The sequence below is a fragment of the Oryzias latipes genome, chromosome 7, assembly GCF_002234675.1.
Source record: "Oryzias latipes chromosome 7, ASM223467v1".
Taxonomy (NCBI): Eukaryota; Metazoa; Chordata; class Actinopteri; order Beloniformes; family Adrianichthyidae; genus Oryzias; species Oryzias latipes.
The window spans coordinates 28,932,861-28,949,628 of NC_019865.2; the positions used below are offsets into that span (position 1 = coordinate 28,932,861).

At 43.4% G+C, this 16,768-nt stretch overlaps 1 protein-coding gene across 1 annotated transcript in view; it reads left to right on the top strand.

Annotated features, from left to right (window-relative positions):
• The first annotated feature begins 15,295 nt into the window (after positions 1-15,295).
• Positions 15,296-16,768, top strand: part of LOC105353666 (E3 ubiquitin-protein ligase PDZRN3-like) — a 42,320-nt gene continuing 40,847 nt past the window's right edge. The window contains exon 1 of the mRNA XM_023956999.1: positions 15,296-15,883. Within this exon, the coding sequence (XP_023812767.1) occupies positions 15,857-15,883 (27 nt within the window). The 5' untranslated portion in view covers positions 15,296-15,856. The remainder of the gene's footprint in view (positions 15,884-16,768) is intronic.

The window sequence follows — 16,768 nt, forward strand, 5'->3', positions numbered from 1 at the left end:
TGGCGAAGTGGCTGGGAGTAGTGCCGTGGGGTGGAGTTGTGGCGTGGCGTGTAGTCGTGGCATGGCTGGAGGCTTCGATCTCTGGTGATACTCAGTTGGCTCATGTGGAGATAGGACCCAGGTCGGCACTCGTGGAAAGCTGTCCTGTAGACGAGGTGGAGAACTTGATTTAATACATAGCACGGAAAGTGTAAACTAGAGATCGTAACTTGGGACCAGGTAATGCACCATAGAGGGGCAACGAACTACCAAAGAATGCTGGAGAAGGTTCCTCTAAAGTAGAGCAGGCAAGATGATGAGGTGATTGCCAGCTGGGTCCAATCTAGAAAGCAGAGAAGGGAGGGGGAGGAGAGGACTCCCAGAGGCACCATGACAGTGCCCCCCCCCCCCCACACACACACCCCCCAACGACCGCCGCCGGGCGGTCCAGCATGTCTGTCCGGGTGAGCTCGGTAGATATCTTGATCAGGGATGGGTCCAGGATAAGGGAACGGGAGATCCATGACTGCTCCTCAGGACCATAACCCTCCCAGTCCACAAGGAACTTTAGACCCCGGCACCGAACGTCCAACACCCGGCTAACAGTGAAGGCCGGGGTGCCATCAATGATACGGGCGGGAGGTGGGGAAGTGGAAGGCGGGCAAAGAGGGCTCTCCTGGACAAGTTTGATTTGGGATACGTGGAAGGAAGGGTGGATCTTGAGGGCAGCCAGCCACCGGAGACGGACACAGGAGGGGTTGATGATCCTGTCGATGATGTAAGGTCCGATAAAATTGGGAGCGAGCTCACGAGAGGTGTACTGGATAGGGATGTTCTGGGATGAGAGCTAAACCTTTTGACCTGGTTGGTAAGAGGGCCCCACCACCCTGTGACGATTGCAGATCCGGCAGTTGCTCTCCTTGGTGCGCAGGAGAGCAGCCATGGTCTGGCGCCAGATGCGTTGGCACCATCAGAGACGGTGTTGGACCGAGGGTACCGCCAAATCGATCTCCTGAGAACGAAACAGAGGTTGTGAGTACTCAAGGGAGGCCTCAAACGGAGACACCCCGGTGGCAGATGAAGGGTGAGTATTGTGGGCATACTCAATCCACACCAGAAAATTGGACCAGTCCGTGTCATTTTGAGCTGCATGGCAACTGAGGGCTGCCTCCAACTATTGATTAGCCCTTTCAGGTTGACCCTTGGACTGGGGATGACAATCAGATGTGAGGCTGACTGTGGCTCCTAAGGCATTTTTAATCACTTTCGGATTCTTTGACCCTTCCTGACTTGTGTGTTTATCCGCACCAGCATCATGCAGCTCAATCAAGTCCCACAATCCACAAATCCTCTTGGAAATGTAATCAATCTTAACATTTAAAGTCTGAATCCTTTTTCACCGCAGTTCATTAAACAATGGATCTTCTTCTTTTCAGAATGACAGTGTGGTGTCATGTGGGATCTAAAATCTGTAGTATTGCTCTTGAATTGGTGTGGTTCTAGTGTTTGGTATCTGCACAGATTGAGCTCTATCAAAAGAACTCCTGGCTTGTATTTTTAGATCAGGATAGAGACTGAATCACAAACATCGGGCAGACAGGGAGCATTCAATGGGTGCTTAGTGAGTTGGGGGATTGGCCTAAAAGGTTTTTACAGTTGCAATAAAACTTTGATGGGCATTATTGGGGCTAAATGTTGGCTTATAGAGATGCATTTTAATCCTGCCGCATTTATTTAAAAAAACTCTACAAACATAGATAATTATGTCTCCATGTCATGAGATCAGTCAGAGACTCTCCCAGTACGGTGAGATTCGCCATATTATAGCAGGAGCTAACTCGGGGGTCGGCAACCCGCGGCTCAGGAGCCGCATGCGGCTCTTTAGCTCTGCCCTTGTGGCTACCAGGAGCATTTTCAAAAATGTTTGAAAATGTAAAAAGATGGTGGAGAGGAATATATTTTTTGTTTTAATATGGTTTCTATAGGAGGAAAAACAAGACACGAACATTCCGAACGTTTTTCCAATGCTGTAAGAATGTGTAGAATAAATATTGTAACGCCCAGCAGATACATCAGTTCCAGCGGGAGAAACGGGAGCCAAGCTGTCAATCAACTGGCTGCTGGAGAACTGTCCGTGTCCCACACACCACACGACTTTGAACAATCTCAGGATGTAAGAGACAGAAAGAGAAGCTGAGAGTGCATTCTCCTTTCTGGCACAACAAGTCCACTTATTTGAACACACACCACATTGAACATCGCACAGCCGTCATCAACCTCTCCCCCTCCCACACTCATGGTGCAACAGAAAGAAACAACATAACAGGAAGAATAAACTAAGGTGGAACAACAAAACTGCCACATGAAAAGAAACGTAGGCAAACAGAAACGCTCATTCTGAGCCCTAATAGACCTTTTTCACACTTCCGCATTTTTTGACCGGAAATACGTCAATGACGTGTAAAACAACTTCCTGTTAGCATAGCGGCACATATGAAGAATGGCAGAGTCGAAGAGTTGCAGTTTCTGTTGTGTTCCAGGCTGTTCGTCTTCCAACCAAAAACAGCCTGGCCTCTCATATCATTATTTTCCTGTGGATCCAAACCTGAAACCCAAATGGATATAGGCGATCTGAAGAGAGGAAGGGCATAGTTTTAATGTAAACACAGGTAGCACCCTCTGCTGCCGGCACTTACTAACTTCGCTCCGGATGTGTGGTGCGGCTGCGTCGTTCGTCGCCTGAAGAGTGGTGTCGTCCCGAGTATTTTCCCTTGGAAAAACTTTACTGCTCCTTTGAGAAGGGAGTCAGTATATGACAGAACCTCAAACGTCAGTCTATGCAGCTATGCTGTGAAGATAGCGACACGGTGGCTAAGCTAAGGCAGTAAAGATGGATCAGGACTACGTGACACACCCACCTGCAGGTAAGGTTGTTCATAATGTGTTTGGTTAACGTTAGTCAACTATGTGTACCGTTATTGGATAAATGCATTTCTACCTGAAAAAATTAATGTATATAATAAAAGCTGTTCACGCTCTCACCTATTTTAATTACATGTATTTAATTAATTTTGGGTATTTTGTCATTAACCAAAATAAATGAAATGTATTTGTAATTAAATACTTAACATACTTTTCAAAACATGATTACTGTGTTGTGTTGAAAGGTAGAATAAATATATCAAGACTGATTTTTAATTTCTTTATCTTCACAGGTGCTCTGGATGAGGCTTTGGATTACATCCATGACTTAGAAGCCAAGTTCCTTTGCTGCAGCCAGGAGACGATGTCATGGCGGACAAAAGTTCCTCATTGAAGACCTCCTTACTGACAATGGATCTGAGATCATGATTCCACCTTTTAAGCTTTCAGCTCCATCAGCAAGGAGGAAATAGAACAAACCCCAGCCATTACCCGCCTCAGAATTATAGTGGAAAGAGTGATCAGTAGGATAAAGTCCTTTCACATCAGGGACTCTCTGTGCCGCTCACACTGATGGGCAGTGTGAATCAGATCTGGCTTAAATGCCGTGTTTTGGCAAATTGTCAAGGACTTTTTTGTGTTGAAGAGTGAATTAATGTTTGGTATGTAAATAATGTATAATGTGCAAATAGTATGGAAAAATTTAGTGTTTCCACATATTCTTAAAATCTAGTTAAATATAATTGTTATATTCGTAATATTTTCCTGTTGAAATGTGACTTTGACTTCACAAAAATAATTAGATGAACAAATAAAACAATTTTGGTCAAAATTGTGCCTCATTTAATATTTTTAGGTATGCGTAACAACAACTGATTAATAACAACACAAATAACATCAAAGATTTAGAATAAAAAAGAACATTACAGATCATCAACAGTAAGACAGAAGGCTGAACTGATTTTTAAAGACAAGATAAGTGTAATTTAAGGTATGCATTCATGCATTTGCTATAATATCTATCCAAGTTCTCTTTCATTCCATCTCAGAAACCCCATCCAACACAGCCATGAGAGGTTGGGGCTGCACCTGGCATAATCTGCTTCCAGATGCCATCAGATATGGATCTGGCAGTGGTCCTACACAAGAGAAACACAACACACAAAAGTTAGACATAAGTGCATAACTACATTTAAATTTAATGTAATTTTTTTACATTTAAACTTAACTTGCTCTCACAAAGCAACAAAAAGTTAAATTATTCACCTGTATATGCCTTGTACAGTGTGGACCTCAGACCGTCTTAGCCAACTGTTTTGGGTTTTTGCACCACCAGCTCACTAACCGGTTCAGGATGGATTCCCTTATAAATAAAAGGCAAAAAGAAATTACAGTCTGTAATAACTACTGGGGGTGTTTTTATAATAATCTACAGTTGTTATGGATACACATCCGTTCTTAAATCATAATGATAATTTGATCACAAACCCACCTGTGTTCTTGGTCTGTGCCATCTTTGCAAGCCACTCGTGCAGGCCAGGGGGGGGGGGGGGGTGGATCAGCCTGCTGACCCAGCTGTGAATAATGTGCGGTCTGGAAATTAAATAGGTTAAAATTAAGACATACTTATGTTGCTACATCAATGTAACATGAAACTATAACTGACAGTAGGGTGACCAGATTTGAGTTTGTAAAAAAGAGGAGTGAAGTGAGTTTGTGAGATATTTCATCGAGAGTAATTGGTGTTCAGAGCTGCATACATGAAGCAAATATGATTACATTTCATCTATGTTCAATGTTATTTTATCATATAAGTATCGAAAAATAGGACATGTCCAGGAAAAGAGGACGTGTGGTCACCCTACTTTCAGAAAAATAATACTAATAGTAAGTGAAGAAAGTGCCGCAACTGTCTGCAGCAAGAAGAATGAAGACGCAAACGGGCACCTTAACATTTCTTATTTACAGCTTCACCAAATTTTTGGGTGTTATGTTAATCTCATGCCTTTTCACTTAAACACACACACAACATATTAACTGCGATGTGTTATACCTTATATTACAAATAACACCAGGATTTACAGTTGACGTAAACAAACACACAGAGTTACCGGTGATGCGGCTATGGCTAAGCTAGCTGAAGCTTACCTTGGTAATGGTGGATAAACTCTTCATGGACGAATTTATATCCCTTGTCCAATTTGTTTCCTTTAGTGGACGAATGCATCTTCACACTCTTCATCGCATCGGCGCTGATGAACTTCGGAACACAACTCAGGCTCTTCGAAAACACTCTAGGCTCTGCCATTCTCCGCCAGCGAAGCACAAACCGGAACTAGGTTTACACGTTGCTGACGTGTTTCCGGTTTTTGCGAAAAAGGTCTATTAGATCAGGAGACCGCATCCCACAATCCCCTGCTGCTAACAGACCTAAAACGCACATGACCGCCACTACAAATTAAATTAACATTTATGTCAACGAAGATTTGCGTCATAGCCTGCGACACACGTTTCTACCAGCAGGGTTTTTTTTGTTTTTTTTTACTTTTAGCGGACCGCTAGGCAGGTGGCTGATGTAAATCAAACCACCGTCAGTTCCGTGCATTGCTTGATGAAGTTGAAAGCAAATATTCTGTTGTCCTGCTACACAACAAAGTCCGATGGCTGTCCAGAGGTGACGTTTTGCGTCACTTTGTCGTCTGTCCTTTACATACACGTGAAAACATTCCTGAAAAGCAAAGACCTGGGGCCTCATTTATAAAACTTTGCGTAGGATTTGCGTCAGAAGTGGCGTACGGATGAAACATAGGACGTGCGTACGCACAGAAATATTCGGATTTATAAAACCGTGCGCACGCACATCCTACGCATCTTTTCCTTAATAAATCACAACCAATTCTAAATGCAGCGCAGCTTTTGCGGCTGTATGACACGCCCATAATTGCCCATAAATGGTCCGTGAAACGCCCACAAATGAATATTCATTGATTGCGAAACCATGGCAAACACCGAGAGGAAATGAAAAAAACGTAACTTCACTCAATGTGAAGTAGAATTTATCGTTGGCGAGGTGGAAAAGAGGAGAAAAGTGTTGTTTGGAGGGCACAGTGTGGGCATTACTAATGCCTAAAAGCCACGTGAGTGGCAGACGCCGTTAATGCTGTAGCCTCACAACCTCGGACCGTGGTTAAATAAAAAAGAAATGGTCGGACATCAAAGTCGAGGCAAAAAAACGTCTGGCGCTGCATCGCCAGCAGAGTGTGTCTGCCACGGGGGGGACACCGGAGCTGACCCCTCTTGATGAGAGACAAGCGGCAAGAATTGGGGAATCCCTATTAAGTGGAGTGGTGACTGAGGCGCAGGGGGACGCCGACGCGCCAGATGCACCGGGTGACACACCCCCAAAAGCCCGCAGAGGGAGTAAGCCCTGGCTGCAGCCTGCAGAATGGGTCAACATAGTGGAATGCTTTGAACGCAGAGGAATGTGAACACGCTGTGGAATGTTAACCCCGCCCACACTGAGCCCGTCTGCTGTGGAATGTTAACCCCGCCCACGCTGAGCCCGTGCATTTGATTCACCTTTGTCACAGCAGTTGTGATTGCAGGAAAGGGGAAGAATCAGTGGAGCACATTTTGTGTTATTGTGAGTTGTATGAGGAAGAAAGAGAACAGAAGGGAGGAAAATTTGAATGGTGCAATTTTTTTTATGTATCACTCAAAAAAATGATTCAAGTCCCTCTTTCATGTAACACAATAAAATTCTGTTTGTTTTATTTAAAAATATTTATTTTAAAAGATTGTATCTGCATTTAATTGACCTAACACAAAATGTATTAATATTTTCCCCTATAACTCCAGTAATCCAAAATAATTGAGTTCAAGTAAGGGGCATGCTGTTGAATGCTGTTTTCCTGTTCCTCTTTATGCTTTTTGCCGACTCTCACGGCTACAATTTTTCACCTATTTTAACCATTGAACTATTAAAATGTTCAACTCCTTCATCTAATGTAATGCCTGGTATGACTATTAGTCCTTCAAATCCTTCGACTTTTCAAAAGTGAAAACTTTAGTTCGTTTTTTCCACGTAAAAAACGAAACTGTGGCATGAAATCGTTTCAACTCGGCTTCTCCCAATAAGACGATGCACGAAGAGCGTCATTTATAGAAATAAGGAATCTATTTATTTATACCGGCGGCCCCATTTCATCACTAGTGTGTTAGCTCAGTGGCTTCGTTAGTGGGTTAATAATATAGAGGTTCTGAGTTTGAATCTGGCTGTAGACTTCTGTTGCATGATCTTTTTCCTTTGCCTTTCTTGATAAAATTGAGTTCGACTAACTCGATTATATTTCGTTACATGGAAGAATTTTCTTTGAGGTGGGGTTACTCATATTTATTGGATGGAAATCCTGCCCACAATTAAATTGAGTTCATCCAATGAGTTATTTTTTTGAGTCTGTGAGGCCAGACAGAATTTATTAACTCCCTAATACATGCACATGGAAACTTGTAAAAGGCATAAGAAGACAGGAATCACTATAAATTCTCTAATTCAATTACATTTTTTTTTATTTAGCGCAATGAAAAACAATAAAAAGGGGATCATGAATACAAAGAATCTTCTTCTTTCTCTTTCGGCTTTTCCCATCAGGGGTCGCCACAGCGAATCATCCTTTTCCACCTCACTCTATCATGAACATCTTCTACCCTAACGTTAGCCAACTTCATGTCCTCTGTTAAGACATCCATGTATCTCCTCTTTGGCCGTCCTCTTGCCCTCCTGCCAGGCAGCTCCATCTCCAACATCCTTCTACCAATATATCCACTATCCCTCCTCTGAACATGTCCAAACCATCTCAGTCTGGCTTCTCTGACTTTGTCGCTAACACAGGCAACGTGAGCCGTCCCTCTGATGTACTCGTTCCTTATCCTGTCTAACCTGGTCACTCCTAAGGAGAACCTCAACATCTTCATCTCCGCTACCTCCATCTCAGCCTCTTGTCTCTGTCTCACTGCTACCGTCTCTAACCCATAGAGCAGAGCTGGTCTCACCACTGTCTTGTACACCTTTCCTTTGAGTCTTGCTGGCACTCTTCTGTCACACAACACTCCTGACACTTTCCTCCAACCGCTCCAACCTGCCTGCACTCGCCTCTTCACCTCTTTTCCACAATCCCCATCACACTGAACTGTTGACCCCAAGTACTTAAACTCCTGCACCTTCTTCACCTCAGTCCCCTGTAACCTAACGCTTCTACCTTGATCCCTCTCGTTCAGACACATGTATTCTGTCTTACTACGACTGACCTTCATACCTCTTCTTTCCAGAGCAAACCTCCACCTCTCTAGCTGTTCCTCCACCTGCTCTCTACTCTCACTGCAAATTACAATGTCATCCGCAAACATCATTGTCCAGGGAGATTCCTGTCTTACCTCGTCTGTCAGCCTGTCCATCAGCATAGCAAACAAAAAAGGACTCAAAGCTGATCCTTGGTGTAGTCCCACCTCCACCTTGAACTCCTCTGTCTGACCTACAGCACATCTCACCACCGTCATACTTCTCTCATACATGTCCTGAACTACTCTGACATACTTCTCTGCCACTCCAGACGACCTCATACAGTACCACAGCTCCTCCCTCGGCACCCTGTCATACGCCTTCTCTAAATCTACGAACACACAATGCAGCTCCTTCTGACCTTCTCTGTACTTTTCCATCAACATTCTCAAAGCAAAAATGGCATCAGTGGTGCTCTTACGGGGCATGAAACCATACTGCTGCTCACAAATCTCCACCTTCTTCCTAAGCCTGGCTTCCATTACTCTTTCCCACAGCTTCATTGTGTGGCTCATCAACTTTATTCCTCTATAGTTGCTGCAGTTCTGCGTGTCACCCTTGTTCTTAAAGATCGGGACCAGAACGCTTCTCCTCCATTCCTCAGGCATCTTCTCACTCTCTAAAATCCTATTGAACAACCTTGTTAGAAATTCCACTGCTGTCTCTCCTAGGCACTTCCATACCTCCACAGGTACGTCATCAGGACCAACGGCCTTTCCGCTCTTCATCCTTTTCAGAGCCTTCCTAACCTCATCCTTTCCAATCTCTGCTACTTCCTGCTCCACAACAACCACATCTTCCTCCCTTCTTTCCCTGTCATTTTCCTCGTTCATCAGCTCCTCAAAATACTCCTTCCATCTTTTCTGTAAACTCTCTTGGGTTGTTAGCACCTTTCCATCTCTGTCCTTAATCACCCTTATCTGTTGCACGTCCTTCCCATCTCTGTCTCTCTGTCTGGCTAGCCTGTACAAGTCCTTCTCTCCTTCCTTTGTGTCTAACCTGTCATATAGCTCATCGTAAGCTTTCTGTTTGGCCTTTGCCACCTCTCTCTTCACTCTACGCTGCGCTTCCTTGTACTCCTGTCTACCTTCCTCAGTCCTTTCTACATCCCACTTCCTTTTAGCCAACCTCTTCCTCTGGACGCATTCCTGTACTTCCTCATTCCACCACCAAGTCTCTTTACCGTCTTTCCTCTTTCCAGATGACACACCTAGCACCTTCCTACCTGTTTCCCTGATAATCTCTGCTGTAGTTTCCCAGTCCTCTGGAAGCTCATCCTGACCACCCAGGACCTGCCTCAACTTCTGCCTAAATTCCTCACAAGTTTCTTCATTCTGTAGCTTCCACCACTTGGTCTTCTTTTCTGTTTTCCCTCTCTTCTTCTTCCTGACCTCCAGAGTCATCTTACACACCACCATGCGGTGCTGTCTGGCTACACTCTCTCCTACCACCACTTTGCAGTCATTAACCTCTCTCAAATGACCTCGTCTACATAGGATGTAGTCCACCTGAGTACTCCTACCTCCACTTCTGTATGTCACTCTATGTTCCTCTCTCTTCTGGAAGTAAGTGTTGACTACAGCCATTTCCATCCTCTTCGCAAAGTCCACCACCATCTGTCCCTCCAGATTCCTTTCCTTCACACCAAACCTGCCCATCACCTCCTCATCACCTCTGTTGCCCTCACCAACATGCCCATTAAAGTCTGCTCCAATAACAACTCTCTCTCCTCTGGGAAAACTCTCTATGACCTCATCCAACTCACTCCAGAATCTCTCCTTCACTTCTAACTCACAGCCAACCTGTGGCGCATACCCACTGACTACATTCATCATCACCCCTTCAATTTCTAACTTTAGGCTCATCATCCTGTCTGAGACTCTTTTCACCTCTAGAACACTGTTTACGAACTCCCCCTTCAGAATCACACCTACCCCGTTTCTCTTCCTATCAGCACCATGATAGAACAGTTTGTATCCTCCTCCAATACTACGTGCCTTGCTGCCCTTCCACCTTGTCTCCTGCACACACAGTACATCTACCTTCCTTCTCTCCATCATGTCTGCCAGCTCTCTGCCTTTCCCTGTCATTGTGCCAACGTTAAGAGTCCCTATTCTCAAACCTATGTTCCTGCCTTTTCCCTTCTCTCTCTGGTCACGGACCCTTCTGCCTCCCCTCTTTCTTCCACCAACAGTAGTCAAATTTCCACCGACACCCTGTAGGTTAACAGCATCGGTGGCGGTCGTTGTTAACCCGGGCCTCGACCGATCCGGTATGTCTAAAGTGTTGTGGATGATTCGCATGGTTATTTTGGCAATTTTTACGCCGGATGCCCTTCCTGACGCAACCCTCTCTATTTATCCGGGCTTGGGACCGGCACAGAAGTTACTGGCTTGCAACCCCTGTGGCTAGATTATGAATACAAAGAATGCATTAGGAAAATACTAAACTTTAACAAAACAGACTAAACTAAACTGATATTCCTGCCCTTACCCCCCCCCCCCCTCCTCACGGTAAGGAAAAACTCCTTAAAAACCGGTAGGTGGCAATATTGCACATGGAAACTTGTAAAACCATTGAAGAAGACAGGCTAAATGTGGGCGGGGTTAACATTCTACAGCGTGTACACATTCCTCAGCGTTCCAGCATTCCACTATGTTGTGCAGTTCTGCAGGCTGCAGCCAGGGGTAGTTGCGCAGAGGTCCAACAGGACGGCTCGAGGAAGTCGGAACCGGCTCATAAGCCAGTCGTCCTCGTTTGCCAGCACGTCTTCTTGCTGTCTAAAGTTGCGTTCACTCCGAATTCTTCCATTTGCCACATCTTCTAAGAGCGCAAGATCAGCCATTGTGCGTCATTACGCATTGTGATGGGGCATTTTATTTCCCTCCATTTAATTACATCTGACAAGCTACAGATGTCGGTAATAATCGACGTGGAAATGGGAAATTGATCAGCGCAAATGTAATTTCTTGTTGCTTTCTGAATGGTTTAGACATACGCCATACATTGTTTCATCAAAAATAAAACAAACTAAAGGCATATGCATGAATACCACAATTCCGTAGCTTATGAAGACATGTTTTACTATGTAAACAACTTTCCCCAGTGGACAATTAATGCATCTCTCTCTATCTATCTGTCTGTCTAATTGCACCTATATCTGCTCCGCCAGACGGACACATTGACGGGAATATCAGTTTTGTACATTATTTCGTTCTGTTAACTATATTATTTATGAGGATGAATTGCACAACATGCCAATATTGCAGAACATTTTTCACTTTTCTTTTTGCAAATATGTGTTCATTTGAATTTCTGTTGTAATTTTCATTTGATTTTTTATTTGTTTCACTGCTGATCGATCAAACGGGTGTTGGTGTAGCTGTTAATTGTAAGACTTGCTTTGTGAAGTCTTCATGTTATTTCTGAGAGGCAGTATTGTCATTTTCACTTTCACGTGTTTCTTCCATCTGCCGACGGCGTCGCCGTTTCTCATTTCACCGTTTTTGTGCGTACGCCTGGGTCAGAGCTTGCGTGAAGGACCGCACATTTTCCCGTTAAGTTTGCTTTTTATAAATCTCAACTATTGCGTGGAGAGTGGCGTACGCCTTCTTTTGTGCATACGCAACGTTTATAAATGAGGCCCCTGAACTACCCGCAACTGGAAGATCCTGAGTGGCTGGAAAAGCTGCACTTTTTGGTGGATATGACTGTGACAAGCCACCTAAACGAGCTGAATGAAAGTCTCCAGGCGCCGCAAATGCTTGAAGCTGTTTTGTCATTCGAGTGAAAGCTGACCGTCTTTGCCAGAGATGTACAGCGAAAGAAGAGGATACTGCTGCTTTTTACCATGCACTGACTTGCTTGGCATTTGCACAGAAATCAAACTTAACTGTATACATTTTATTTTATATACTTTAACCTTTACAAAAAGCTGATGTTTTCTTTTTTATGAACGCAGGCTGCGTTTTATTGCACTCTGTTTAGTTCCCAGAGAGGGGGACGTCATTATGCACGTTCCATTTCGTTGCTTTTTGTTCGAATCCTCAAAATAAAAATGACATCATAAATCGGATTTCTTTATTGCATTTCTTTAATTTATCAAAGAAATGAAACATAATTCACTGATATTGTAATGAAGTTAAACTTGCACAACATAGCAGTCACGTGACACGTCGTTCTCCGCAGAATGCACTGCAGGACAAATAAACATATAATCATGAATGCTCATTATGTATTTGTAGCAACTTAGTCATTTTGATAGTAGGCTAATATAGCTAATATAGATACATATTGCATGTGTTGCCTTCATTATAAGGCTTAAATAGGGCTTTTAATATTTTCCAGCTCCAGACATATTTGTTTTTTGTTTTTTTCGTCCAATTTGGCTCTTTCAACATTTTGGGTTGCCGACCCCTGAGCTAACTGAATGATTGTGCATTGAAATTGAACTGGACTCTCGGAACACAGGAACTGCATTCATCGTGAACAAAGCCAAAGAGAAACCATTTTTGCCAAACGTGTTTTGAATCTCAGTTTATCTTAGTGTCGCCAGTTCACTTTGATAAAACCCATGCTGACAGAAGATCAAGTCATTAAAGCTTCTAAAATACATACTGCTCCTTCAACTGACCCCAAGACTTGTCCTGCAACCTGCCTACCAGTTCTGCTGTAACCAGTTCTTTTGCTATTGCTGCAGAGGACACAGTGATCTAAGAAGTACAGACAAAGTCCAGTGGACATCGCAGTAGACTTTGCAGACATTGTGATAGAACTGATATGTAGAGTAAAAGGACATGGGTGTTCTGTTCAGCAAAATACCTACAAAAATGCAAGTCATACCAGCTCATAAGCTGCAGAAAGTTACACAATTGTAGAAATGAATTTGTTGTAATGATATTTTATTTGATTATTTGTCAGCATAGTGATCGAAATGCAGATTACATGCAGCACTTCACAGTATTGCTGTCTAAGAAAGGAGAAGTCTATGCCATATGCTAGTCTGTGTGTGTGTGTGTCAGTGCTTTCAGATCCCGCTAATTCAATGGAGCTTAATTCCTCTGCATTAATTTGACTTACATAATCCCCTCCATCTTTCCACCCTCAAGGTGATACTCCGTAATCAACTTCCTCTCTCTCTAAGGGTTGCAGCTCTCTAGATTTAACACTGAGGATTTCTAAACACTTCTTTAGTCCAATAAATAACTCCATAAGTTGACAAGTTACCTGCTTACCACACATCTTTTTGTAAAAGGTTTTAAGCCTCATTTATTTTGTAATGTTTGATGTGTCCTGCAACAGTCTCACAGCTGTAAGCTCTCTGCACTCTCCATTCTGATGCTTCCACTGTCAAACAAATAGATCCACGAATGTCTTTGTTTTCCTCATCTGAGCTGGAATCTGGATCTAATACGTGCAAACAAAATTTAGCTTCATGCACTTAAAATCAGTGTGGTCAATGCTGCAATGTGCATTTTGGCTGTATGTAAATATGTGGGAATAACATCAGCCTTTATTTTCTCTGGACACGACTGGTAACACAAATCCATGTGATTGTTTACACGGTTTCACAAGATGCGGTCTAAAGTCACTCCTCTGCTCGGAGACACAGTTCTACCAGGAGACACGGTTCTCCTGAGTCCGGCAGCTGGCTCACGCAGGGCATGACGCGTTTTTATTCTGATCAGGCGTTTATTCTGATTACTTTTGTCCATGTAACCACAGCTATTGTCAGGCTTCTGAAGAATTTCAAGATGAGCTGAATCAGGTATGCTCAAACAGAGACACATGGAAAACAAGTAAGACAGTCGTCCTTTCCTAAAGACCAGGGTTGGGAAACACTGGTCTGCGGGAATGTTTGAGGTTGGTTTTTGTTGAAGACCAAAGACCAAAGTAAAGCAAATCCCTCAGTTTTGAAAGGTGCAGTAGACGAGTTCTTATCAGGGAGTGAGCATGACAAAAACTGCTTGATCCCCCTGTGGGTGTCAAAATTCAGGTCTCAAAGGCTGCTGCTGGTTTTCCAAATATCTACATATTAAATGTTGCTAGTTACCTGGATCAGGTGTTCTCCACCAGTGAGTGGCTGTAATGACAATATGTTTAAAAAAGAGACAGGATAACGGCCCTCAAGGTCTGTAACAGAATGTCTGATACCCCCCCCCCCCTCATACAGTGGGTAGATTTGTGTGTGTGGGGGGGCTTCAGAATGTAGAGAAAAATTATTTATTGGAAAATAGAGAATGTTTTATATTTCCAATTAATATCTATTGCATGTTTCTTGTGAATCTGTGTGAAGCTGGTGTGGCACATTTGGAGAATCGCGGCACATTTAGCAGTTACAGTGACTTTGTATTGGAAGAAAAATGAGCAAAAACAATTAAAATAAGCTAATAAAAACAAAACCAAATGCCATCCGTCTTCTAAACTCGCTGTATCCCTTTTGGGGTCACAGGGCTGCAGGACCTGGCCACGGTTGGGCGGAGGCGGGGTACACCCTGGACAGGTCGCCAGTCAGTCGCAGAGCCACAAAAACACACCCCCATACACACTCACATTCACACCTAGAGACTTAAGAGTACTCAGCCCATAAAAATGTCTTTGAACTGTTGAAGGAAGCCGGCGTCCCATGGAGAAAACCCACACATGCTCAGAGAGAACATGCAAACTCCAAACAGAGAGGTCCCAGCTTTGGCTCAATGCAGCCACGTACATTCAAGCTGTTTTACAAATGTCTCTGTTTTTTACGAAAAGTTTAATTATAACTAATCAGAGCTTTTTCTCCTGTCCAAATATTTAAGGTATTTGATGGTTATCCTCATTTTTAAAGTGATGCTTCCAGTAGAGGGCGCTAAATAGCAAACACAGTTATGAAAAAGCTGCCGTTCTTTCTGCGTGTGTTTCGCTGCAGCCACAGTACAGAATGAGCACACTCTGTGCTCTGGATCCTAAAGCCTGAAACCCAAATCAAAGACAGAATGTCAACACAAGACAAACAAAACACACACACACACACACAAGGATGACAGGCACTGCTGAGGAGAGAGAGGTGGAAAAGACACAGACCAAGGAGGGAAGCAAAATGCTGAATGGATGCTTCAGCTGTTTCTCTTCTCAACCAATCAGAGCAGCTGCTTCCTGCTTCTAGCATCTGGGCTCTGTGATTGGTCGGCTGCAGCAGAGATGCAGACAGAAGAATAAACAAGAAGGAGAAGAAACAGTCGGGCAGGGAAGGCTGTTCTTTGCACCTCTCTCTTCCAGTGCCTCATTGGTTCTTCTGTCACGTTTGCCTCCGCTCTCTGTTTGCTTGCTCATGCTGCTTCCTGAGCCAAGAGTGATGGCTTCATTTCATGAGATAAACCTGCAGCCCACCGACTGCAGCTGCTGTTTGCCCAGCGGCATCGTGGGAGTCGCATCTCCTAGGTGGCGCAGGAGGATGGCTGACGGACTGAGGATTGTGGGTCAGCAGAGTTTGGAGATGTGAGCTGGTGGCCAGACGAGGCTCAAGCGAACTCTTGCTCTCTTTGGTTGCCTCTCATCTTTCGGTTTTTGCCTCAAATCAGTCGCACATTTCTCCATCCGTGTCCCTCCTGACCTGCACCTGTCTGAGGAGGAAGCAAAATGGGCTGCCGTCTTACTCGAGCCAAGGTGAGTATGCTTCTGCAGGTGCGTAGTGTGGATGGATGAGAAGCGGAGTCAAAACCAGATGTGGGTGCACAGACGTTTGGATCTCAGTTCGACAAACAAATCCCCAAATCAGGCAGCATCTGATGACAGGAGGCTGTTTTTCTGTGAGCATGGAGAGAGAATAAAGAGGAAAAAAGGCTTGTGGAGTTTCTGATGGTTCCATTTGGATTTTTATGAAAAACATGAAGAAAAAAACTTGTTTTTGTCAATAATATTCAAAATGTAATATGAATAAAATAAATCTCGGTAATTTTTTTTTTTTCATGACTAAATTTTTGAGGATCTTCTACTTCTCTAGTGTTTTTATCATCTTCCTAAACGCATAGCTTTACATTTCTTCATTGACTCAGCCACACAAACTGTCACAGTCTGAGTTTGGGACAGTTCATCCTCCTGAAAATGTCATCAGGATGTTCTGTTTTACTCTCCACCTTTCAATTGTTTTAAATGAACTGAACCAAAAAGCAAGTGAAAATAAAGTCAAGAAGATATTAATGTCATCTAAATTTTTCCCCCAAAAAATTCGAATTAGATCCTTCTGTATTTGGAGATGAGAAAATAAAGAAAAAAAGGGAATAAAGCTGACTGTATGTCTGCTTTAAAACAAAATTAGACTTTAATAGCTCTGCACTGTATTCTATTCAGGCAAGAAGGTGCTTTGGAGGTTTTTTCAGGCAGGATTCCTCTGTTCTGACACACTGCTCCTCAGGAAAAGATTGTTCTTCTGTGAGCATTCTGGACATTTTTCTGAATTCACCAGGTTTAGGTTGAGGTCTTTATTTGTGTTAATGATCCTTAGTGTCTTTAAGTTTAAGTATTTTTTTAGTTCTTCATTGTTGTTTGTCA